Source organism: Pezoporus occidentalis, unplaced genomic scaffold (genome assembly GCF_034315485.1).
Source record: "Pezoporus occidentalis ecotype Australia unplaced genomic scaffold, CSIRO_AGI_Poc_V1 ctg34, whole genome shotgun sequence".
NCBI lineage: Eukaryota > Metazoa > Chordata > Aves > Psittaciformes > Psittacidae > Pezoporus > Pezoporus occidentalis.
Window position 1 is genome coordinate 942,374 of NW_026915376.1, and position 26,590 is coordinate 968,963.

At 43.2% G+C, this 26,590-nt stretch overlaps 1 protein-coding gene across 1 annotated transcript; it reads right to left on the reverse strand.

Moving 5' to 3' along the window:
• Positions 1-1,720: 1,720 nt before the first annotated feature.
• Positions 1,721-26,590, reverse strand: SRD5A2 (steroid 5 alpha-reductase 2). Its single transcript, XM_062629474.1, has 5 exons — positions 26,101-26,590; positions 6,076-6,239; positions 3,599-3,700; positions 2,627-2,777; positions 1,721-2,060 (listed from the first exon to the last, which is right to left on the reverse strand). Exons 1-5 carry the CDS (start codon positions 26,382-26,384, stop codon positions 1,994-1,996), a joined length of 768 nt encoding a protein of 255 aa, XP_062485458.1. The 5' UTR covers positions 26,385-26,590; the 3' UTR covers positions 1,721-1,993.

Genomic DNA, 26,590 nt, shown 5'->3' on the forward strand with positions numbered 1-26,590 from the left:
GGATAGAGAAGTCTGCACAAGCCTTGTTCAGGTCCAAAGGATAAAGCAGAGCTTGGTCCCTGCTCTCCATCTGGCTCAGAAATAGATGGAGGAGACAGCAGCTAGTAACACTGGCACCCATGGGCTTTCTCATCACTTGCTAGGCTTTGAGGGGAGAAAACCACACGGAGGAATATGTCAAGGAGGGGCTGCTGAGTTGGAGAGCTATGGAAAGCACGGCTGCTCCTCATACTCAGCATCCGCTCCCTGGGGAAGAGGCCATACCCTCCCACCCAGTATCCTTGGCACCTCCAACCTTTCTGTCCCCGACTTCACACCCAGCAACCCCCTTCCCAGTGTGTTTCCACATGGGTGGTTTAAATAAGGAAGCAAAAGAAAAATATGTTTGTGGTGCTGATGTGAAACACATGACCCATGCAATGTCAATTCTGGTTGCATCTCATTTCATCCCTTCCTCACCTTTGCCTACACATGGCAAAGGGTCCAGCTGTTGTGTGCACTGTACAGGGACTAGTGCATTGGGACCCAGCCTCAGCTGGCTGCTCTGCTCTGTGATAATGAAGTCAATCAATAATACAAGCAAGGGAGGATTTGCCCAGAAGGAAGAAGCCAGCATGAGCAGGCCTTGGTAAGCAATATCACAGAGACTTGTTTCTGCAGACAGTAAGATACAGGCTAGCACAGCTCCATGGTTTACATAAATTTTATTGTATTTTGTAGAAAACTGTGTACAGTCAGTCAGCTTACTCCAGCAGCAGGCAGCATGTTTTGTATTTTTAGTATGTGTGGTCTGGTCTTTTTCTTTCCAGCTACTCAGCATAATTCTCAGCAGGATTTTATGCGCTAAAGGGTAACTAAAACTATCAGCATCTGTGGGAATATCTCTTCCCATTAGGGTAAATGACATTTTCAGGAAAACTCCTAACTATATTCTGAAATTAAGAAGAGACAACCTGTTTGGGTTTTGCTGCTTTTTGGTGTTGTTTTGTTTTTTCTTTTTTCTGAAAATTCAGTGTTATCTCTGTATCATTTCCTAATGTGAGTACCTGAAAATGTTCTCCATAGACAAAATGTACTGCCAGTGTTGGAGAATATTTTCTTCAACACAGAGCTTTTTATTTGTTGCAATTTTTTGTCATATAACACCATCTCAAGTCTTCTTATGAATAACAGTTGGGTGGCTTTGAGTGGACAGATTTTTACTCTGAAAAGAGCTCTGGATTTGTAAAAGAAAAAGATTCTAATGGAGCTGCAATTGCTTTAACAAAGTACATTTAAACAACCAAACCTGATGGCTGAAGATTCATCATCTGACAGTGAGGAGAGTATTGCTTAAGCAAGGAACACAGACATTGTGCTTGTGAGTGCCAACTTAAGATACCTTCATCTCAGTGTACTTTTCATCGCCTCTGTGCCATGACACATCGCTCCCAGCCTTGTTCTGGCACAGGTATCCTCTTGTTGCATTATAGTTTTGACAGCTAAGCTGGCTTTTGGATGCAAATTAACTTCTGAGTTATTTTCCTGGCAAAGGAGACCACTACTCTGGTTTAAAGTGTGGCAACACCTAGGGCAGTGCTGGCAGGGCAAGGGCACATGTACTGTGGCATAGAGGCAGGAAGAAGCAGCTGCAGAAGTGCTATACATTGGAGTGGCTGCTGAAGACTTTCTCTGAAGTCATGGGCTTACTTTATACTTTTCTGCATGAGTTTCTAGCAAATGCTTTTTGTCTGATGTCAGTGCAGTTATATATCCATTTTCTGTAGGCAGAACTCCACTGAAAACAAACATGTTGTTTGGGGAGTCCCTTTGCCCACAACTATTTGCAATTTCCCCTGTAACTGAAAACGTAAACTTCAGTTCCAAATTACCTTATTGTCTGTTACAAACCCAGGTTATCATTTGTACAATTAATTATAATCAGACCTAACATTAAAACTAGGAATTGAAAAAAGCCCTATAAAAACAGAACACAGAGTCCATATTTTCATCATTAAAAAACAAAGGGAATCAAGGCTTTCCTTGATTTTGGATAGTCCGTAAATGTCTTGAGATAGTACCTGAAAGAAAATAAGCAAGAGAGTGAACCTGCACACATACAAGGAAACTCCACAATTTTAATACAGCTCAGCTGAGGAACCTTAAAACTCCTCCAAACTGCCTTGCTTTGAAATCTCTATATGTGTTGCTCTGCAAAAGAGGGTTCCAAAAGTATTTACACCAGGTTATTTAACTGAGTGGAAGCTGATAATACTGTTAAGGTTCTATCATCAGACCTAAAGTAGAAACCTTAGGAATTCAAAGCAGAGAACCATATCTACCCCAAAAGACTGCAAAGGTTGCAAGGAAACCCTTAGGCTCAATAAAAAGGGGCTTCGACATGGGGCTTCAATGGTGATGTATCTTATGTCAGATTAAATGACGATCAGGCCCACTTGACTCAACAGAAGCTCCAGCCCACTGCCTTACTTTCACTCAATCACGAACAAGCCAATATACTTCTTGTACATACTATTAAATTTAATTTTTATCTTGAACACTGGCCCTGCTCCTCTGCTCCTCCCTGGAATTTTGCAATCTGAACCCCAACAGCAAGCAGCAGTATATGGAAGGAACAATTTGATACCTGTGATGGTGATAAGCACGTGGCCCGATGCAGCAAAGAGTAAAAAAGGCAAAGGCAAAGGCTGGTAAGGACCAGGTTGCTATGGCAAAACCAAACCACTCCACAATTTCTCCGAAGTAGTTGGCTCCAGAAACATAGGTGAACAGTCCCCCTGCATCAACAGACAAAAGATGTAATTTTTACAGTCATCTCATGCACATGGAAAGCTCTTTCCCGTAAAGCCAGCAGCAGAATATGCTGCCTTTCTTTATGCAGAGCCCATAACAGCAACCTAAACCCACTGCCCTGAAACTAGTGGAATCATGCCAAAGGAGGGTCTTGTACAAGACTCCCGTACCAGAATCAAAGGTGATTCGAACCCAAAGGCTTCCAGCACTTTCACAATCACCTATTTTCATTTGAAAGAAAGGACTTAGGAAAGCCCATGATTACATTTGAATTTAAATTAGTAACATTAGTCAGCTCTCTTCAGGCCCTGGTTCACTGGCCTGGCCCACAGCCACTCTTCCTCACCAAGCCCCACTTTGAAGGAGATGGAAAGGAAATTCTGCCCCTTGCACCCTCAGTGTTGTTTTTTTTTCTCCTAATGATTACGCTTTGAATCTCTCTTTTGCAATGTAAGAAGCCCACTGCTTCTTCCTGGGCACGGAGAAGAATATTTCCTTCTGTGCAGGCTCCTTTTACAAGGCTAAAATCCTCTTTCTATGTCCCACTTAAATCTTCTTTAAATTACCCAGCCCATTTCCTAAAACCTCTCCAAACAGCTTGTGTGTTCCACATACTCTTGTTTGCTTCTTGCGGACTGTCTGCAGGCAGCTCATGCCAGTCCCTGCAGCTCAGAGGGGCACCTGAAGCAAGTACTTGTGCGATACTGACATCTCTGATATTGTCACTTTGCTGTGAATTCAGTCAGAAAACATTATCTATCCTGCTGCCCTACTTTCTCCAAGGGGGTGGGGGGTGAGAATATACCTTGAGGAATCTTGTAAGTGACTTCCCCGGGTTTCCTCAGCTGGCGCAGCAGGAGATCACTGTGAATGTTGATTCCCATTCCCAGCAAAAATAAGAGGAGGCCTAAGAAACAAACAAGAAATGGATTAGAAAGACAGCTCTACCTAATTATTGCTACTCAAGCACATATGTGAGGTTTATCTTTGGAGAAGGCAGATAGGAGACCTAATTTGAGGTGGGTGGATACTTTCTCAAATGTAAAGATGCTCTGCTACTGAGAAGGCTGCTACTGAACGGGAGAAGCATAGGTGACTGATGACAAATAACCCTGTATCACTGTGTCAGTTGTGGGATCACAGTCTTCTGAGATCAGCTGCACTGGATAGCCTCAGTGTGGAGAGCAACTCTGGGCAAACAATGACCATCCTGAGCACACTGTTTTGTTGGCGAGACCACAGAATAAGAATGGTTTGGGTTAGACTGAACCTTAAAGATCATCTGGCTCCAGTCCCACTGCCATGGCCAGGGACAGCTTCCACTAGACCAGGTTGCTCAAAGCCCCGTCCAGCCTGGCCTTGAACACTGCCAGGGATGGGGCAGCCACAGCTCCTCTGGGCAACCTGTGCCAGTGTCTCACCACCCTCATGATGAAGAACTTCTTCCTAATGTCTAATCTAAACCTACCCTCTTTCAGTTTAAAGCCATATCCTCTTGTCTTGTCACTACTTGCTCTAATAAAAAGTCCCTCTCCCTTCCAGTACCTGAAAGGCTGCAATAAGGTCACCCTGAGCCTTCTCTTCTCCAGGCTGAACATTCCCAGCTCTCTCAGCCTTTCTTCATAGGAGAGGTGCTCCAGCCCTCTGGTCACCTTCATGGCCCCTTGGACTCACTCCAACAAGTCCACATCCTTCTCATGTTGGGGGCCCCAGAGCTGAATGCAGTACCAGATCAGAGCACTTTGAGGTGGTGTGAGAAAAAGCTGAACGTCCCAGTTGGCCATTGACACCCTTTACTGAACATCAAGCTAGGGCACAAAGTACCCAAGTGTCACCAATGGCTGATGGCAGCCAGCCAGGGCTGTGGACATTACTGCAAAGTGATGACTGAGCTGTAGGCAAGTACCATACCTCTCATTTTACAGCTGAGGAAAGAGGAGCACAGAGAACACAAACTTATGCAGCACATCACCAGAGCCAGGGAGGCAGCCTGTATCTCAGTGCAGCTCAGTCCACTGACAGTGAGGCTGCTTGGACAGAGTGATGGATGTGCACATGGAGCAGTTACTTAAGGATGCTGACAGGTTCTGGCCAGAAAGCTGTCAGTATGGCCAGTTTAGCTGAAAACCTAGAGGTATTTTATTGAGAAACTCTGCAGGTGACATGCCCTACATTTCATGGCACATTAGACACTGGGAAAACCCCTCTGATGATGATCAGGAAACAAGGAGAGAAATAGATGCATTGTGAGCTACGAAGTATAGAAAAAAGACTAAGTGCTGATAAAACCTCAACACTTCAGGTAGCAACAGAAGGTTGGTAAGAGTCTGTAGAGGAGGAACATAATTTGGTTTTTATTTTTTATTTCAAGTACTGATAATGTTGATTTTTTTCCTCATTAAATAAATGTTTTATTTATCATGCAAATTATGTGATGTGAGAGCTGTTACTAATCAATGTCTGGGATTTTTAATATGTGATGCTGTCTGAAAAGACTGAACTTGCATCGACAGTCTGAAACAGGGTGCAAAAATTACCTTGGTTATTTTGTACTTCTTGTATCCAAAACATTTCCTCAGCCCTGCATGCTAATCTTCATTTCTATGTGTGGATTTAAAAAACATCCTCTGTGCAGCACTTAATATACAATACCACCTAGCTGCTTTTGCTCAGTTATTCTTTCAGGGATTTTACAGGGTGAAATTCAGCTAGGCTGTTAAGTTACAGAATGGAAAGGAACCATATTAACACACAAACAGACTGTGCGTGATCTCTAATCTTCCCATATGCCTTACGTGAGAAAAAAGAGCTCTTTGTCTCTAAAGCCTCATTTATGCTGGGGTTTTGCCCTTCTTTTCTCTCTTAGAGTAGCTGCATCAAGTGCAAAGCTCCCTGTTGGGGAAGAGAAAGGCAGTTTGTGCTTGCACACAGCCGCTGCTGGGTAGACACTTCTGGCTGAGCAAGGGCACATCCCCATGCAGCTGAGGCCTGAGATTGCATCTCCATAGCCTGTAGCAATGGGAGGCTCTGGAGTGGTGTCAGTAAAACAAGGCTGGTGATTTGAGACTAACAAATAACATTGTACCCATTCAAAGGTGACCGCCTAGCAGCAAAAGAAAGAATTGCACATTTATTTCTACTGCCTGGGCCAGCAGGCTGGTGTTGTGCTGATTTCCGTCACAACTGATTTGACTCACATGTGCAATGAAGATTAGGACGTAATTCAAAATGTTTACAAATTGCTTGGAGATTAGATCCTGGGAATCCTGCAGCTGTAATTACCTGATGTAAATCTGATGTCAGTGCACCAGTCATTTGGATATTCAGCGCAGTAAATCAGGTAGTACCCCTGGAGGAAGCCATTATAGATACAGAATAACGTGCCAAAGAAAAGCAATTGCAGTGGGAAAGGTCTGCCTCTAGTGAAGAAGGGGTAAATAAATGTCCTAAGGTAGATAAGAAAACAAAGTCAGCATGTTACTTATGATAACATTGCATTTGCAATTTATCTGCTGTAAGTAAAAAACCTATTAACAACACACAAAATATAAAAAAGCTCAATAAAGATAAAAAAATGGAACAACTGCAACAAAGTAAGATCAGCAACTAGTGGAAACAAGAAATACTGCAGATACCAATTTTTTTCTGGTCCTTCAGGACTGCGCGCAAGGTGGGAGGCTAGAAGTCTCATCTAGATTCACTACCACCTCAGGAATGTCTCTCTGCCTTCCATTCCCTTATTGGTAAATTGAGGAACTTGTGCCCACAAGCAGCATTTTCTTTTGAAGACCTTGCTGTAATGTGCCAGACTGAGCAAAGGAGGCACATAGACATGCTAATGTTCGAACTAAAGTAGTGAGAGGCAGTACAGTTGCAATATTGATTTCCCAAATGAGTATCACTATACCACAAGCACTGAGGAGGAGCTCTGTTATGGAGAAAACATTCCTGATCCCACTACAAGGACCAATTCCTTAGGGCTTTAAGCCATGATGGCAGATGGAGTTGAAGGCAGTGCTGAGACCCCTCTGGCTCTCTCATTCCCCTCAGTATAGTGCCTGAGCTGTAATCCCCTTTCCCAGTGTCTTCTGCTCCACTCAGAGACTTCTGCACATCTCCAAACATAGCAGCTCTGCTGAGACACTTTGATGCAGAGGCAGAGCAATGTTGTTGGCAGCTTGGGGGAGCTGCTCTGCCTCCAATCCCTGCCTCTCCTCCGTGCTTTCAAACTTTTATTTAAAATAAGAAGAGCTAAAGCCCTAAGTTTAATATACAAAACACCAAGATTTCCATGCAGCTCCAGCACCAAAGACTTCCTTGGAAACAAGCAGTGCCAACACTGCCATTAATGTGTGTAGAGCAAATAATTTGTGCTTGTATACTTTTAATTTCCATATATCTTTGGTTCAAGGGGTCACATCCCCCTTGATACTTTGGACACTTTGAACGACCCATATCATCCTTAGGAGAGTGAAATGGAGAGTTATGTTCATATGTTTTAGGTATTTTCTTACCTGTCCAATTAGGTTCTGTATGTGCTAAAATATACACTCTTAATCTCATTCATTTGTCCTCTTGGGCTTTGGATGGTGCCCATCATACCAGTATGTAGGTATTGTTGGTAAGTAATCCACATCCCGGGTTGCCAATACCAACTTAAGCAAGCTGAGGCATAGAATGTCATAGCACTATAAACTCAGATTAAATCATACTAAGCATGCCTGAAAGTGAGTATGCAGAGTACAAGCACCAACGTGTTAATGTATTCCCTGTTCCAAAGCAAGGTAAAGCAGATTTCCAGCAATTAAGACAGTTGTGGTATAGAAGTGCTGAATGTTTCTAAATATTGTGAAATCTAAGGGGTATGGAAAATATTTTTCAGACAGTGGTATCACATTTGTCATATTTATTACAGCGTGGAAAGCAATGCTCTTTGGAATAATGTTACCATTAATCGTTGGTTTGCCCTTTGGGAATGGGATGCTGGAGGTACAAGTAGCACGTTTAGCAATCCGACCTGCCTGCTGAAGTAATATTGACAAATTGGTCTTGAACAGCGATGAGAAAAAGTGGGAAAATTGCAAATGGAAACTCAGGGGAAGCAAAATGTATAGAAGAGAGGATGATATCAACCCACACAAAGTGAGTTTAGTAGGGGAATTTATACAACAGATTGGAATGGGATTTGCACTGCTTTATCCTTTGTCAAAACCAGTCACGTTTGAGAGTCTCTTAATTTTTACAGCTGATGCGAACAGAAGCTTCTAGCATGAGCTGGTATTTCTCAGCTCCCAGCAAAGTTGATTGTTGCCATGGTGCTTCTTGATGCTGTTGTTGCAGGAGAAAGGTTATAAGCCCTTGAAAGGTGACTTACCCTGCAGTAAAAGGAAGACAAAAATCAGCCATAGACCTGTTTATCTACCATGGGTGCAGTGGAAGCAGGACAGAAAGAACCTGCATGCAAATTGTAAGTACAGTTGCAAGGAGTCAGGGGACATCAGCTTTTTTGTTATTGCTGAGGGAGTGAAATCCTGGCATCACTGAAATCCCACTCACAGCAGTTTGAAAATCCAAGTCAGGATTTCATCCAAGAATCTTTGCTGAGGAGCAGCTCCTCCAAGGAAATCTCCTTGGGTCTGTAAATCAAGAGGCCAGATTCAGTTCTCTGTGTCTGAACAACGCCCTAAGCCTTTAATACAGCACTTGTCAGCTTGTACTACATAGGTACTTGAGGGTGTACAAACTATTCCTGATGGGTCTTGAACAAGCAACAGAGATAGAGTGGGGACATATAATAGGTTCCATGGAAGAGTCTGCATCCCTGCTGGAATTATTTTGCAGTATGAAAATCAAAGGGGAACTAACAGCCACTGTTTTAGAGTAACAGAACAAAACCTGGCCTTTTGGATTTAGACCAATGAAAAATTTGACCTTTTTCTTTCAGTACACTATTGATGACTAATCCTTTATTCCTTTATTATCTTTACTGGCCAAAGGCACTGCATCTGACTAAACCATTGGCAACAGCTTCTTTTTAAATGAGTGAATAATAAATTATTCATCTTCTTCTCCATCATTTATTTTCCAGAAGAACAGGTTTTGAAGAGAAAATCATTTGGCATTGCATCAAACTTCATCCTAAAGGAATTAGTCCAGCTCTTTGGAAACTCCAGAGACCCTCACCCAAATGGGGGGAAATGATAAGTTTGCTCTTCTTTTCACAGAAGGTGGAAATCTTTTCATGAATGCTTCCATAATCCACGAGGAGTGGCCTCTCAGTCTTCCAACAGCTTGTTAAATGGAGATGTTTATGCGCTGCTGTGTCTTTTCGTCTCCTGGGTCCAGATGCAGTAGCAGCTCATGGTTTCTCATCTAGAAACTCAAGGTGTTTCCAGCGCTCATGAGGTGTTTTACACTTGGAGCAATTGGGTCAAGGGTTCAGAGCTGGCAGCTAAGAATGGGGGGCACCTGACTCCCTCCGCCCTGTGCATTCCCGGCCTGTATCTGCTGCTGTATCTGCCCATCTAGCGCTCTGCTATCAGCCCCTCTCCTGAGTCCAACTGGGATGAACTAGGGTTCAGTAATCATATATATTGCAAGGGTGGGCAAGGCTGATGTGGTGCCTTTCTCTTTGAAGGCAGGTGCTGGCCATAACCCAGCTTGTCCTATCCACGCTGGGGCACTATCTGAATGCCCTGGCCCATCCCATGACCCTTGCCAGCTCCCAGAAGAGAATTATGGACTTCTCCTGACCAGGGCTGCTCAGAGTCCCTGCAGAGATTTTCTGGCTGCCCTTGGAGGATGGGCGTCAGGGCAAGCTGCATAGTTCCTGAGAACCATTTCCACATGATCTGGACTCCACATGTTCCAGTTACTTGCTTGTCCCACCAGACATACCAAAGATGAGGTAAGCTGATGGTCCAAGTGAGATGAGGTAGCCAGGTCTCCATGAGGGTGATACCTTCAGGGCTGTTGCAGCTCACTCATACAATGAGGTCTCTCCATGGCTAGCTAGAGCCATGCACTGGAAGGCACTGCACTAAGTGGTGGGTATGGGCACAATGGTTGCAGGGGTCAAGCAGGGGAACAAGCTGTGTCCCTCCAACAGCAGAGAGACACCCTGCTACATCAACAGCATGTATTGCTTTAATCCCTCCCTGAAAACCCCTTGCTGAGGTGCTGTCTGCAATTCTCACTGCTTTATTGGTACTTTCTCAACCAAGGTCCTCTCTAAGTCAGAGGACACCTCTCTAGACTCTGCTGCAGCTCCCTTCTTAGGGGGATGCTTTCAGTTTTCTTGGTTTGTACAAATATCTGTACCCCAGGTAATAAGCAAAACTGATTTGTGTTACACTGACTACAGACCAGTCAGACCTGAAAGGACTTCCCTGATATGAACAGTGGAGTTCCTTTTGGTCTGTCTCGTGCACAGGTTGAAGACTGGTGTCCAAACACGGGGAGATTGCACCAACTTCACACCAGTTTTAATTGCACCTACAATGAACAGCATAGAAGTCTTTGCCATAGGTTATTGAAATCACATCGCTGGGGAGCTGCTGGCACTGCTGGCATACCTGACCACTTGGTTGAAGGCTCAAGATGTTCACAGACAAGATGGGCTTCTACCTGTGGTATCTGTGATGTCCTTCACCAAGCCCCTAATTATTCTGGAGACTTATGAATGTCAAATGATGTCTGCTGCTGAAGAATCTGCGCTAAATCCTGCACATACTTTCTCTCTTTGAGCCCAATCCTGTCAGTTATTTGTGGATTGCACTTTGAGGTAATTTTTAACTTTTGCTATTTTTGAGTTACACTGATTCTCGTTGAATGCTTATAGGAGAATACTGTCAAGTATATTCTCCCTGTATAGTCAACATCAGGGCACAATCTGTAGCCTAATCTTCCTGTGCCAAATTCATTTTTTTTCAGTTATCCCAGATTGGGTTTAAACAAATGTAACAGTTAAAATGTCAGTTCCAAGCGGCAGGCAATTCTGCCATCAGGTCAAAGGGAAAGTAATACAAAATGCCCCAAAATACTTTCAAAAGTGAAACAAAGCATTTTAAATCCTCCCTCATCATGACTTCTACATATGCCCCAGCATCACAAACCACGGTAGGTCCTCCACAGCCCTCCTATTTCTTTCCTTAAACATCCTGTGCTGAGATGTAAGTTCCCCACTTACTCTTGTGGACTCTCCAGTAGTCCCAAAAGGTCAACAAGCTAGGAATATTTAAACATAGAAAGCAAGTAGGTTATTAGCAGCCATTTCTACTGCGCTGGATGGATCACATCCCTTTTTCTAAAACGGTGTGCATAAACAGGCTCTGGCACAGACTTAGGAACAAAATCTGAGCTACAACCCAGGTCACACACATTCCAGCAATGCTGGCAGGTGGCATTGTTGGACTGGCAGTTATGCCTCTGGCAATGCCCACTGCAGCTACAGGACAGACGGCAGATCTCCTGACTGCAGTGTTGCCGTTATGCTCCATCTCCTGATGTAAGGAAGGCTGTAAGTTCAGGAGCTGGGGTTCTTTTCTGGAGCTGATGCCTAGCTTCCTGTGGAGCCCATGAGTGCAGAGGGTGCACAGCAGCTGTGCGTGCCACCAGGTGACTCCCAGCAGCTGGCATGTCTTCCTTGCCAGGGCAGGGGGCTGCTCTGTGCCCCAGTCCTGCACCACTGGGACTGTGTGAAACCAAAAGATAATGTAATCACTTGCTGGTCCACAGCCCAGATTGTAAACTCATCTTAAATCATTGTCCAGTGGCTGTGATGGGAACAAAAGAACTCCCTTTTGATGTTAATCATGCAGATCTATGTATCCATTTATGACTAACACAGAGTTGAAAATAGCTCTCCTTTCCAAGCCGCGTGCAAAGCATCCTACTTCTGTGTTCCTCCAGAGATCTTTGGACAAACTTTTGATGCCTATAATTTAAGGAGCAAGAAAGAGAGACATGTTACTTAAAAGCTTACAATTCCGCTGTATAAAACAGTAGTAAACCTGTCATGTCAGGTCCATTTCTGAGTACTCTGTCTTATCAATCTACAATCTACAAATTGCTGTCTACAGTCGTTGGGCTGTTTGTGGCTCACTTATGAAACTCATCCAACCTGAAGCCTGTTCACAGGGACATCCTTTCTTTACGGCTCCTCAGGTTTAGGGTTGGATGAAGACTTCTGGCAAGAGCAGACTCATCTTACGTGGGCAAGAGATGCAGGTACATGTTAGATCAAGGGATGGGAGAAGGAGTGAGGAAACCATAAGACAGATGGCACCGCACTTGGGTTTGTGGAGTTCTTGAGAAGAAGAGCAATAGAAAGCAGAAAGTCTGGGCAGCACTGATTTAAGGCAAAGATAGCAGAAATGCGGTAAGATTCAGTGGCAAAATAAGAGGTATGGAAGAGGCTGCCATACTGAACCATTGGGGCTGTTGAATTTGGACTGGAGATTAATACGAACAGACATATTAGAGATAAAATGATAAACTCTCTAGAGTAGATGAGCAATTACTTAACACCAGCATTTACGAGCAAAGTTCCAGAGTGATACTCACTATCCCAAGGAAGGCTGACACCATGGATGACAGGACTTGAAGAAGCCAACTTCATCAAAAGACTGACAGTCAAAGGGATCAGCAACTGCACTTGATTTCTAGCCACATAGTTAAATACAAACTTAAGGTTGAATCCTTGGTGCCAGGTCAGAAAACCTCAGTGGCTTACAGCTACATTTGAATTAAGCGGCATTATAGGAAAAAAAATTACAGATATTTGTAAAAGCATGTATATCTGATGTGAATGGCTAAACATAAAATGCTGCTTCTGCTGAAAAAAGTCAAGGTGTAGTTAACCTTGGATAAATCTAAGGAATCTGGGCTACGTAATGCTCAGTTCCAACTCCATAAACACCTAAAATCGGCATTCTGACCATGTAGCACTAGTCAGTAGTGCCTCATTGATTGCTATAAATTTCAGGCGTGCAATGCAGTTAGCAAATTAGGAAAGGCAAATACAGTTTAGGGATGAAACCCAATCCTTTTCACATTGAATACAGAAATTATTAGATATGCTCTGCTTACTAAAATACAATGGGTTGAAAAAAGGGAAGGAGAAGAAAAGGAGCAGGACCTAAGAATAGGTATTTGGTTTTAATTAGTAAAGAACTGTGTAGGCTTGACTCCAGGACAAAAGTTTTTGCTCTTCTAAATTCAATACAACAGCAGCCAGTTTTCAAAACTGTTCTGCAAGTTTGTTTATAAATTATTTCCTTAATTCTCTTGGTTTTCTTCCATTATCTCTGAAAATGTCACTGAAAAAATCTGGTATCTCCTAGCGATTGCCAACATCTGGTTAGAAACAACAAAGGAGAATTCTTCCTTGTCACTGGTGAAAAAGCATTGAATTGTGAAATGCATTGTTCTGCGGCTTATCAGGTATAGGAACAAAACCCTATACTTACATTATTATGCTTTTTTAAAGGGAAACCAAGACCAGAATTGCTGGGTTTGGTGCATCAGCAAGTCACAATTCATCAGCAAGTTATGCTCAGTATATATTTATATTGGTGTATTTGTTTCTCAAATGTTTCCATTTTGGGGTACGAACACCAAATAGGTTTTAGATACCCTTAATTATGAAATGTTATTTCATTTATATTTGCTATTAGCTAATCACTTGTTTCTTCATTGCACTTTTGTTTGCAATGTGGAAAGGAGATCTGAATGACAGCTGAAATAAACATTAGGAAAAATTGATTGGATGCCCAAGGCAAGTGAAGCAAGAGCCTAGAACCAGCTGTTAATAACTTTCTCATCATCACCTGCCAAAATGAGAAAATTTGTTCAAAAGCTGGGGTTTTGTTTTTAAAATGTCTTCCTCTTTTATAGCCAAAGAAGGTAAAGTGAAGCTAATAGAGCAAAGGGAATGCGTCCTCTGTGCCAGTTCCTGTTGAAATCAGTACCATCCCATACTGACCCACAGTTTGTCCTCAGACACTCAACAGCCAAGTACCAGAGTTCAGGGTGTATGGCATGATGGACTTTTTGTCCAAAAAGCCAAATGCTAACAGTTGTAATGCATTGTAACGGCCAGTTGCTGGGCGTCCTATATATGTACAACAGGAGGAGGCAGGACTCATTTCTATATTTAACTTGGATAATCCTATTTTCTCAAAATAGTTTTGTTGAGTGAAGGAATTGACATAAATTGGATATATTATAGGAGAGGGATGGTAGCAGTAGCAGGTGTCCCATGTCTTGACCTTAGTAGATTCTTTACACTGTCTCATGTGTCAATTTTCAAAGCAACTTAGGGTTTCCTGGTTTAGAGAATGTTATTTTTAGTGGCTGCAAAATCGACTGATAAATTATGTCAAGGGATAGTTAACAATTTTTCACTATTAAACGAGAAGGATAGTTTGAGAGAGGTTCTGCAAAAGACTTCTCTGGTACTACTTTTCATAAATTATATACCTCTTGGGGAAAAAAAAAAGTCCTACTGTTTGTGGCTGGCATAGCTCTGCAAGATGCTGAGCACACCAAGAATGAGGGCTAGAGTCTACAGTAATCCTGAAGTAGTGGTTTCATAGTTTTAAAACAGTATATTTGATTCAATAAAGACAATGGCAAAATACTACGCTTGGGTAAGACTGACTAAATGCAAAAGACAAGCTGGAGAACAGGCTGGACAGTAGATGGAGTGCTGATAGGTGGTAAACTGAGCATGAGATAATGATGTCAGGCTGTTGTGGAAAAGGCAAATGTTAAAATGCAATGTGAGAACAGGAGTGCTGGCAGAGACACCTGAAGTAGTCTTTCTCTTTGCAAATCATAGGAATCTTAGAAACTTGGTTCATACTTTGTCCAGCTGAACTCTGCACTCTACAAAAGGACAAGGAAAATGTGGAAGCAGCCCAGAAAAACACCATTGTGGTCTAGGAAATGTGACATGTAGAAAGACTCAGGGTTGTTTAAACTAAGAAGAAGACAGAAGAAGACATTATAACAATGCACAACTGTATTAACAGTTGCTGCAAAGAAGAGAGGAGTAAAACATTCTTCTTGTCTACCAGGAACACAACAAGAAGCAACAGGCCTAAACAGCTGTATAGAAAATGCATATATATAGGATGTATAGAAATTAGGGAAGGACAGAGAAGCACAGGAATATACTAACTGAAGGGCTGGAGGATTCTCCATCAGTGTCAGTTGTTAAGGACAGGCCAGACAAATGTCCATCAAGAGTGAGAAGAATCTTGGAGGACTGTATGAGGCCAGGAACTGTCTGGAAATGGGAACTTGGAGCAATCTTGGTGAAAGAGGGGCTCTGAAAAGAAGCCGGAGTGCAGGTATGAGTTCTGGAATTAGCTGAGCAAGAAAACTAGCAGAAGCAAAACCTTTCACTCAGGTTGCAGGCTGAACGCAATGGCAGGACAGCTACCTCAGTCGAAACCCTAACTAAACTTGGTCCAGATTTATATTTACATGAGGATTAGAGGGTTGGACAAGGGTCAACATGAGTAGATGGACTATGATGATGAAAAACATGCAGATCTCACAGTACTTCATGATTACCTCTACTACTTGATAGCATCTAAAGGTCAGTAGTACTTAGAGATTATGCTTGTTGTTTTATCTAAGCAATGGCGTGTCAGAGCCTTAGCCAGCCAAAGCATATATTTTAGCAAGGTATCTCACTCTTTTCTTCTCCAGAAATAACTACTTGATATTTATGAAGACAGATCACTTTGTTCCTATTGCTAAACTGTGGGTGTCTGCCAAAAGCATGAAATGTGTGCCAGAGTAACTTAAACAGACACTACACTATGCACTTCAAAAAGCTCATTGCTCCACTGGAGCAGGGAGTTCATAGAGTTCACAGAGGCTGAGAGTGTGAGCAGAACAAAAGAACACATCTGCATGAAAAATGGTACAAAATCTACAGATGAAAAATCTGTGCTCTTACAACTGCGCTTACAAGAGAAAGAGTGATTATTTTCCATAAGTGGTCCACATGGAGCTGAGAAAATGACCAAAGGAAGCCAGACATTTGGTAAGCTATACCTCTCCAAAACTAAGCCTTGGTCAGTCTGTATCCAACCACATGCACTAGACTCCAGAGTTGCAACTAGTGTTGCAAGATACATTGGTAGAAGTCTTTAAAATACTCTTAACTGGCTTTTTCCACTCCAGTGATTCCTTCTTTTCCTCTTTTATGCCAAAACTCTTGCTCGGTCTCCATTTTGCTCTTACAGCCTTCCTGACTTTGCCCTTTCTTTGTCCTTCCTTCATCAGATTCTTACCTCTTCCACGGCTCTTCATTCAACACCTCTTCATGTGGGTTTTTTTTTTCCAATTAGGAGTTGTCCTCTTGCTGTGTCAGTATTAAAAGTGTCAGTATTAAAGTGTCTCTTGATGCCTGGATACTGCCATCTCACATCATCTCCTTTTCCCTTCCATTTCTTCTCACTTCTGCCCTAGCTATTTTTTAACAATTCTCTTGTGCTATTGTGCTCAAGTGCTTAATTCTCTTGTGCCACTTGTGCTCTTGTGTCCTGTGCTACTTTCACCTGATCTTTTTATGTCTTCCCACCTTCTAGCCCTAACTGTAAGCCTCACAGGGTTTCTTTTATTTCTCTGCATTAGAGACAACTTGTATTTTCCTAATCCACACTGCCAGGACTCGGAGACCACTTCTTCCCTCGAGTACCCTGCCAGCCAGAAATGCATGAAAAGTCCTGCTCTGCCCCTATAGTGCTGGCCTAGACAATATTTGGCTGGGTTGCAGCCTTACACATTGGGGTTCTTCATATACCCTCAGATGAACCAGAAGAACTGCTCTGCACAGGCAGACTCTAAAAATGTTAATTGACAAACTTGATGTTTGAACAGATACAGACACATTTCTTAGAAACAACCCTGACAAGTTTAAATTGCTTTTCCTGGGAACAGCCGGAGACTCGTGTCTACACTTTAGTAACCTTAACCCAGGCCAAGTTTGAAAACATAAACACTTTAATGATTCTTTTTTTAAGAAAAGGTTTCAAAGAGAGGCAAAGAAACACAAAGAACTCAATAGCATGCTGTAAGTACAAGGGGCTTTTCCTCACCTTCATTGTTCTCAGGAGTAGCAAAAGTTTTACAGATGCACATGCACATCCTGCCCAGACGTGTGGCAGAAGTGACTGGAAGTTTTGCTTAGGACCATAGGGTTCAGAGGTATTTTCATGCGCATCTCTAGCACGAGAGCGCACTAATGTGACCAGACTGCTTGAGTAGCCCAGCTAGCTTATTCAGACTTCTCTTTAGCCTTCCTGCCCCACTCCAAATGATGACAGGAAGGCCTAAATCAAGGGGATCCTGGGAAAGCCACCCAGCCCATCTTTACCAGTATGTCAAAGTGCTACAGGTCATCACTCTGCCCTGGGAACTGCTCCACTGTAGTTCTGCCTGGGAATTGATTCGTCCCTTAACATCTCTGATAGGCAAACCTGTAGCAGACAACAAATCTTTTTGCAGACATCCTTGATACAGTGACATTTTCCCAAGATGGTTCTGCAAGGCAGTCTGCCAGGATGGAAAGTGACAGATTAAGTTGGCGAACTCCAGCAGTCATAAGCAAAATGTTATATTACATACAGCAAGGGCTGACTGTGGGCGTTGCTACTCTGTTAGATTAGATGTTCATAAAGAGTAATTGCATGCTTATAAAGAGTAATTAAGAAAGAGGACTTCAAAAACAATTTCCTTCAAATATGACCTTTTTTTATTGCTATTGCAGTTCACATTTTGACTCACCTTTCTAGGAATGGTAAAACTTTCTTCCCATCCTTAAGTACTAATATAGTAGCAATTGATGTTTCAAAAGTTCACAGCTAGATAGGATTTAGCTTAGTCTTAAAATTAATTTGGCTCTACAGAAAAATATGTATATTTTTCTACTTATCGGTTGACTTTTCTCATTTTTCTGCATGGAATGTTTTAATCCACTTTTAGTATTTATTTATTTTTTTCCCCCAAATAATTTCATTGCTATTATATCTCTGAGATGTCCAAAAAATAATTACAATGTCACTGAGTGGTCAGCAAAGTTTAACACAGTTCTTATGTTCAGATGGGTTTAGATGTCCCTTAATTTACCTGACCAAATTCAGCAAGAATCACCCTACTGATTAATTCACCTGCACATTTAAATCAACATCTAGACGGAGAGAAGGACACTTTGAACTTAACTTCAGTTAAGTTCAAAAGTATTACTTTAGCATAATTCTTCCTTATCATAATTCTTCTTGACCAAAATGACTTTGTGAAGGAGATAGCAAGAATATAACTTAAACCAAGGGAAATAGGTGCAGTGTCTGCGGTAGGCATTTATTTATAATCATACTCCTAGGAGATCGTTTCACAAATTTTCACTCTTAACTGAGCTCCCCAAAACTGGGAAATTACCTGATTGTGTAAGCTCGGAGTACACAAAGGGGCTTGTGGAGATTTATCCTTTTGTCAAGCTGTATTGATTGGCTCATTAAAAAAGTGCTGCCTCCCCCATAGTGACAGCCTCTCACATGGAAAGAAATCAAACAAATAGATTTGTGGACCTTGAAATTTATGTGGTCCATAATAAATTTCACACCGTGCATATGGAATGAGCCTTGACACTTTTCCCTTGCTTTCTATTTCCCGCTTAAATGAGCAGACCCAACAAGGAAGAACTACAGACGTCCCATAATTAAAATAAGTAATTTCCTTATTTGGTAAAAGCATTACTATTTTTAAGTAAAAATGCTTACTGAAACTCCAGTATATAATTTCATCTTCTCTCAGTACAGCCTTTTATAACCCTGTGTTTCCAATATCAACAGCAGGAATCTGGTAATGCAATTCTAGATCTTTATGTCCTCATCACTCTTATCAAAGGTCTGTGGAGCTCAGTGCTCAGAATGTATCTTCCAATAAGGCTTTAAACTCCCAGGATATCAAGGATTGTAACTTCTCTGTGGGCCAAACCTCACACAAGTGAGATCAGAGCAGTCTGCTTGTGCCTTTGTGACAGCCCTGTGGATGGGACTTCAGATCTCTGCCTTTGGGCTGACATTTGAACCGCTTTCTAGAGAGCAGCTGGGACTGAGCACCCACCAAGCCACTGTGTATTTATCAGACAACAGGAAAAATGTTGTGGGAACACTCTGGGCTGGGCAAAAACTATAGGTTTGTGTAATGTTAGCCCACTTTCCAATGGGAAAAGAACACATAGGATTATTTGTGCTAATAGGAAGGTAAATAGGTAGTATTCTGAGAGCATAATTAGCAAGATATTTAATGATGCTAGGGGAGACCACAAACAAGCAAACTCCATACCAGCACAGGGCACATGAAGGAATCTGGTTAGGGTCTACTGCAAGGCACCAAGGTGAATTAAAACAGAGGATAGGATTTGTTACTTGTCAAGTACCTGCATGTTGTGTACGGGGAGATTAACAATAGAGGTTTCATGAGGCCAGTAATACAAGTGTCTTTAGTTACTGACACTTAATGATGGTGACCTTCTATGACAAAAGAATATAATAACTATTTCTGTAGGGAAAAAAATCATCTCTGGGTTGAATCTGGTGGTTACGATAGGATCTGATTATATTCATTATTAGCAAGGAGAGTACCACTTAGATATACATAGATATACTTCAAACTTAACCTGATCTCTCTGTTTATTCACTTCATGTTTCAAAAAGCATAACTAAAACCTCTTGTGAACTAATTCAAAACACCTCTAAAAGTTTTGACCAAATTACTCATTTGGGGCCTACATCCTCTGGATCCCCCTGGGCGCTTGAGCTCCTTTTCTCACTGATGTAAGAAAACGAACAAACCAACCAACCTACTTAATTTTCCATGTCCAGGTAAATGCTGCACCTGCATGACTAACCAGGCAGCACAGGCAGGCTTAAAACTGGACTCCATGAACCACATTCTGCAGAGCCTGGGGAGACGCAGAGTGGCCTTCTTTCTTCCCCCAGCATAGTTTCAGAGAGAGGGGAGCTGGTCAAAAGAAGTGTAAAACACTCACACGGGGATATATCCTGGTGATATATGCTCCTGGCTTCCCATTCTTTTGCAGTAAAAGTCTGCTTTTTGGGAGGATGCCGATTTGTAGAAACCCGAGTACAGGCACATCAAATGGGCCACCTGCAACCAAAGGGGTTTGGGAATCCACCTGTGTCTGAAAAAGCAGCCTACTTAGTGTCTGTCAGAATCACCTGAGTGCATGTCAGGAATGAAAACAGCATGGGGTTTTAATATACTCTAACAGAGTAAAAGATTAGGGGTTGTTTTGGAAACAAACTTGCAAGAGAAGTAAATAGATAACTAAATGTAATGGTAGTAGGTGTTACCCGGAACTGAAATGCCTCTTTAAACTGCTGGTGCCTTAGCTGCTACAGACAGCAGCATGGGGGGCAGAATGCAGCACCCTGTCTTCTAGACCAGTACCTTCAGGATTAGCTCTGTAGCTCAGGGAGACAAGCCCTTTCCCCCTGCCCCGATGCATGGTGGCATCTCTTCTGCTCCCTCACCGCTCTTTCACACTTCTAAGGGGAATACAGCATTAAAGTTCATATGCAATTTGATTACAATACTTTCCTCTCATCACCGCATATTTTGTTTCTCGACTTTGGTTTTTGAAGCTGGACTGCAAAATGGAAATGCAGCAAACAGGCTTCTCCTCAGCACCTGAGAGCTTCAGCTGGCATTCTCACTGTACTCCTTAACCAGCACAGCCCCTCCAGCAGAAAGGGCTGTATTACAAACTACATTTCAAACCAAAATACTGTGCAAGTTATTTATCACAAGAAGTGTTCCTGTACCTACATCTTATGCTACTCATCATTTCCAGCTCATGCCCAGCTTTTCACAGAGGTTGCATTTACAGATGGCAGGCTTGGAACTCAGTGCTTTCCTTACTTTCTTCCTCCTTTTCCTGCCTTCCCACCCCATTAGTTTTGGAGGTCCTGACATCACGGGCCCTACTTTATGAAAGTGATACAGCTATGAGCTTACTTAAAACAGGTGTTATAAATGCAGATTGTATAGGATGTTTTCCTTAGCACCATAGAGCATTTGGATTTGATTAAATTCGCACCATGCTGCGGTAATACATTGCACACTGACATATGAAAAGTGGCTAACTAAGGACAGCAAAGAGGCAGGGGTGGGACTGGCGATTCCAGCCTTCCCTCCCCTCAGCAGCAGCCTGCCCTCAGCCCTTCATGAAAGCCTCAGGGAAGGCACCATCTTGTGCCTGCCACAAATCGAGAGAGAAAGGCTGCTGCCTAGTGGTGGCAATGAAAGACGGAGAGCGAGCTGCTGTCATGGACCACCATGGGCCGCTGGACTGCTGCTCCTGGGCCAAGGCGGGAGAAGGGAAGGTCTCCTGGCTCCATCCACCTCCGTCTTGCATCCTCTCGGGCAGCAAACCTTTGTACTGGACTGCGCTAGGGGAGGGTTGGTACCCAGATGGCCATCTCGTTTGTCTTTCAGCAGTGGGCTGGCTGGGAGAGCACCACCTGCCAGACCTGGCTCATGAGGCTCCATTTGGCAAGCAGAGAGGTCCCTCAAAGTCCTTGTCAATGAGGAGCCATCAGCACTAAGCCAGGGAGTTTCCAGAAGAGGATTAGAGTGGTTCTTACAACACTCCATCATATTCCTCAGTGACATCACAATAAATTATTACTATTAAAAGCTGGCACATGGCACAAATTATGGAGAACTGGTCACTATTAGTGTGGGTAGGACAGTATTACTGAACACTAAGCCCATATGAAAGCATTACTTTAAAATCTAAGAAATACAGCCATACAAACACAAACCATTGCTAAGCAGTGGTAGATTGTAACCTTGGTTACAATCATGGTTACACCAGCTCCAGGTGCTCAAAGTAGCCTGGAAACATGGGGCTTCCAATAGTGACTCCAAAGCAGAAGGCACTCTTCCAGTCTGCGTAAGCATGGGAGCAGCATATGGGAACAGGAAGGTGATATTGTCTCTAAACATGCTACTACAATTCTGGTATTGTATTCTATGTCCAGCACCGATGTCTTCAATTTAAAATTGACATAGGAAAAGAGGAGAGGAAAAAAGCCACATAAATTCTCTGAGGGCTGAGGGAAGAAAATATCTTGCATTGAGGGCCTTCAGCTGGGGTTCAGTGACATTAAAATCTGGTTTAAGATATGTCAGATCAAATAAAAAGTGTTGCAGCTACTTGACACGTGTCCAAAAGCAGTACAAATTAATCGTGCTGGTTTAAACCTGTTCCTAGTATGATGAAGAGGTAATTTTATCCTGACCAGCTTCATGCTGGATGAAGTATCATGTGTCTGCATCACTCTAGCTCTATGCCAGACCTAGTAATGTCTGTTTCCCTGTAGCTGGCATAAATCCACCATAAAAATTATAATTCGGCATGAACACAATACCACGTGCAGTAGCTAATGCATCAGAAATATGATCACTTGCTTCTATATTATCTGGATCACACTAGTGCAGATGGAGGACCTGACATTTCTGTAATAAGCAAATTGAAAGATGATCTGATTACTGTATAAGTGATATCATAGTAAGAAAGTACTAAAGTATACTAAGGAGTGCTTTAAGTTAACACAGAATGAGAAATAGCAAGCACCACTGTAAGAAAAATTAAGGCTAGTCAAATTCAAGCAAGACACTTCAAATATGTTGTTTAAGCGATAGTAAAGGAGTTCAGAAGGCTACACTACCAAATAAAACAGTGGATTCACCATAGAAAATGATGGATTCTTCATCTTCTGGGGTCTTCAGACCAAGACTTGAAGTTACTCTCAAATACATGCTTCAGTCAAGCACAAGCTACTGGGGCAGCACAGCTGGTCATAACACAGAGGAAGGCAGAACAGCTAGAACAGCAGTCCTTTAAAAATCTATGTTTCTCCATTATGGACTACCTTGTCCTTCTCAGCATACCTCTAATCAAAACTTCCCTTCCGCATACATGTTTGGTATAATAGGTAAGACAAAATTAGGAATGATAAAAGCTTCCCTGTGGAGAGAAAGAAGTCACTAATTATAAACAATATATGCATAAACTTTTTTTCTGCTTCACACGAACACGAAAGAATGCTTCAATACAGATGGCAGATCATTAGCAGTAAAAGTTGGAGTAGATGAACAAAACATTTATAATGAAAAGCGAAACGGGTTTATTCACTTCAAAATTTTGAAGTCAGAAAAACTGCAGTAGGCGACATCCATCAAGTAAATGTGATTTTATTATCGATCATTGTATGTTTTACTCATTATACTTGCGGTCAAGTTTAATCATGAAAACATTTTAAACTGTTGTTAGATTATTTCTAGTACAGATAATAGGTTGAATAAATATCAAAATAAAGTCTGGCTGTTCTATCAAAGTACTAAACCTCTTTTCAAACACTATATGCTGATCAAATGCCCTAGCTCAGCATGACCAGTACTTCTACTTCTAACCCCTGGCATAACCAATGCCATTTTACAAGGCAAACAGCCATAATACATAATCATGTATCACACCCCACACACACACCACGATCCCACCCCCCCACCCCCCACCCCCCTTCTTTCTGCTCCTGTTCCAAACTGCAATAGGACTATTTGCACACTAGTATTGCTGCCAGGATGTGGTGGCACCCATTATGGAAAAGGGAAGCGTAACAGCACATGAGAGACTGCCTGTAAAATCCAACAGCTGCAAGTGGACTTCTGCTGCTGGACAGCAAACCCTGTGATCCCGCTGGTGGTCAGGAATGCCTCCACCAACACTGTCTTCTTCCTCCAAGGACCGAGTGAGGATCTCAAGTTCTTTTAAGTAAAGTCTGAGTTTAGATTACAATTATCATGTCATTCACTTGTTGTCATTCTGCAGGGGGTTCAGGTAACTGAGAACTCCAGGTAAATAAAAATTCTAGTTAATAAGAAAGCCATGCAAATTATTAGAAATTCTGTTTAACCTCAAGCTATGCTAATTGCTAAAAATTCTGTGTAAAAATGAGCTATGTTAATGCTAGAAATTGTAGATAACAATAAGCCATGCTCATTGTTAAAATTTTTATGTAATAACAAAGCTCCAATTATAACACAACCCTTTGGCCATTGGTCGTTCTACCAAGAATCCCGCAAAGAACCTGCCTGTCCCCATAGCCTCAGGTGACACCCAGAAAACCTCCTAATTTGTGATTGTTGTTGCTCTTTCACGTAACAATAGAGTACTGATAATTAACACAACATTTCAAATATTAACTGATTCAGTAGAATCTCAGAACGGCTTCATGAGAAGAAGCTGCATCCTGCAATAATAATACTGGAGGAACATGTAGTATCAGAAACAAACTTGTTTGCCATACAGGCTTTGTTACAATGAGGGCTTTTGTTTTTACAAGGGAAGGAGTATACTCCAGCCACAGATGAGAAGACCCCCCAAATTATCTGAGAAATAAAGTGTATGAAAACACAGTGTTTCTGCCTAAGTCGAGTAGTAATGTTGAAAAGAAGCCATTGACTCAAAAGATGTATGCATACCAGCAGGGTAACATTTATTTCAGTCATCCAGTGGTGCTCGTTGATTTCTGATCAGAAATTCTTGAGAACAGCAGAATGCATTAAATTCAACTTAGTATAACTGCATGTAATTAATGCCTCCAGCTTTCTGTGAGCCAAATTTGTTGTAAGTGGTATCCTCCACCTACCTTAGTGCAGCAAAGAAAAGATAATGTTAGTGGTAACGAATATATCCCTAACACAGTGGTTTAGCACTTCAATCCACACTCTGTTTTAAATTTATCTACAACAGCCTACAGTTTCTATCCCTAAGCTGTCTGCAGAAATACTGCAGATGGAATTTCAACATATTGATTTTGGTTGAGTTGCAAATAACAATTTCTGATTAATTATTATATTAATGTTTTCTAGGAAGCAAAAATATTTAATTTATATATAAAAAATAGAAAGTAAAAATACTAAAAATAGAATTAGGGATTCTATTTAAAAATAGAATTAGGGATAAAAAATGGCAAACTAAGTCAGAAAAAGGTTTGCCTCAAAAGTTACATCGCTCTTTAATACATAATGGCATAAAGTAGTCACATGCACTTGCCGTGTAAAAAGCCATTTTTTTCCCCATGAGCAGGAAACCAAAAGTCAAATTCCTTATGAAAGAACTCAATAGAAAATTGGATTGGAGCAGAAGACAAAATACATTCAGTTGAATATGTCAGAAGGTACACTCTGGTGATGTACTCCAGAGCCAAGTTCCACTGAGCGCAGAACCAGGTGACAAATTGCAGAGCTATGTCACTTCAAAGCTATCACCATCAGTAGGTCAAAATTACTTTTTTCTTTAGTGAACACAGAACTCATTAGAGTTACAGCATTCATTGACATCTGATATGACAAAGTTTCTAAAAGAGAAAAAAATCGGTACTTTGGTAGTGAAGTGAGAATGATGAATTGAGCACAAAGGACCAACTTTCGTGCTGTGGAACAGAAAGCCTGCATTGACTTTGCTTTCTCCTGTGCTCAGTGCACAGCAATACGGCTCACTCGGTGCTTGCTCTCTCACCGCTGTCGTGATTTTGCATTCGGGCCATCCTCACGCGTGTTCCCACGGCTTGCTTTGGCGGCCGGCGCTGCTCCCGGCGCTGCCTGCGCTGCGCTCCCCTCCTGCCGCAATAAGCACTTTGCGTGTTCCTTTACATAACATTTGAATTAGCTTCATCCAAAACTTTGCTCCAGCTTAGCGAAGCCTCATTCTATTTATTTTCTTTCTTTGTTTACTTGTCGTAAGATAAAACCCCAAAGCATACATCCTCTCCCCTGCTTCCAGCATCCGAGCACCACCTGCTCCTTCCCTCGGCGGCCAGGACGGGAAGAGATGCCCGCCCGACCTGCCCCTACGTTTCGATCGAAGCCCGGGGGGGGTGCTGATTAGCTGCTCCCGCGCCCCCCCGCTGGCGATCACTCGGGGGACCGCCCGCGTCTGGCAAGGAGAAGGGAGCGAGTAACGCTGCAACCAAGACCTGCGCCGACCCCACCTCCCACCCGGCCCCGGCTGCCCCCATTCCCGCAGCTCTCCTTGCACCTTTATTTTCCCTGTTTCCCGAGGGGAGGCCGCAGCGCTTCGCCTCCGCCGCTCGCCCGCCCCGGGAGCGCTGCGAGCCGGTGGCGGGGCGGCTCCGGGCGGCGCCGCGGGCGGGGGAGCCGGGGAGAGGGATCGGAAGCGGTGCCCGGCGGCGGTACCTGTAGAAGTAGTGCCAGCAGAAGAGGCAGCACAGGAGGCGGCAGCCGAGCGGCTCGAGGCGGGGCGGGCTGCGCAGCGCCAGCAGCAGCGCGGGTACCAGGAAGGAGGGCAGCTCCTGCAGGAACCAAGCGCAGCGCGCCGGTACCCGGCCCCGCGGCCGGCACAGCCGCTCCTCGTGCTTCCCGTAGCGGGACGGTACCCGGAGGTAGAGCGAGAGCTGCAGCAGCGCCAGGGCGCCCAGCAGCGAGCTGAGCGCCAGCACCAGGCTGGGGAAGCACTGCATGCTCGGGGGCTGGCGGGGGCACCGAGGCGAACAGCCCTCGGCCAGCGCCAGCCCCGGCCTTATTAGAGCCGCGGCGGTCACCCCGCCCCGCCGCGCTGCCTCCCATCGCCCGGGCCCATCAGAGGGCGCAGCCCCTCTTGCCGGCGCGGCGGGGGCGCCCCAGCCCGCCCCGAGGGGAGCTGCCCCCGCGGCGCCCGCTCCGCACC

Coding starts and splice junctions, on each gene's coding strand:
- SRD5A2 (XM_062629474.1), bottom strand. CDS start 26,384: ATGCAGTGCTTCCCCAGCCTGGTGCTGGCGCTCAGCTCGCTGCTGGGC. Junction 6,240..26,100: donor TGCTGGCACTACTTCTACAG/GTACCGCCGCCG, acceptor TATCTACCTTAG/GACATTTATTTACCCCTTCT. Junction 3,701..6,075: donor TGACATCAGATTTACATCAG/GTAATTACAGCT, acceptor TTTGTTTCTTAG/GCCTCCTCTTATTTTTGCTG.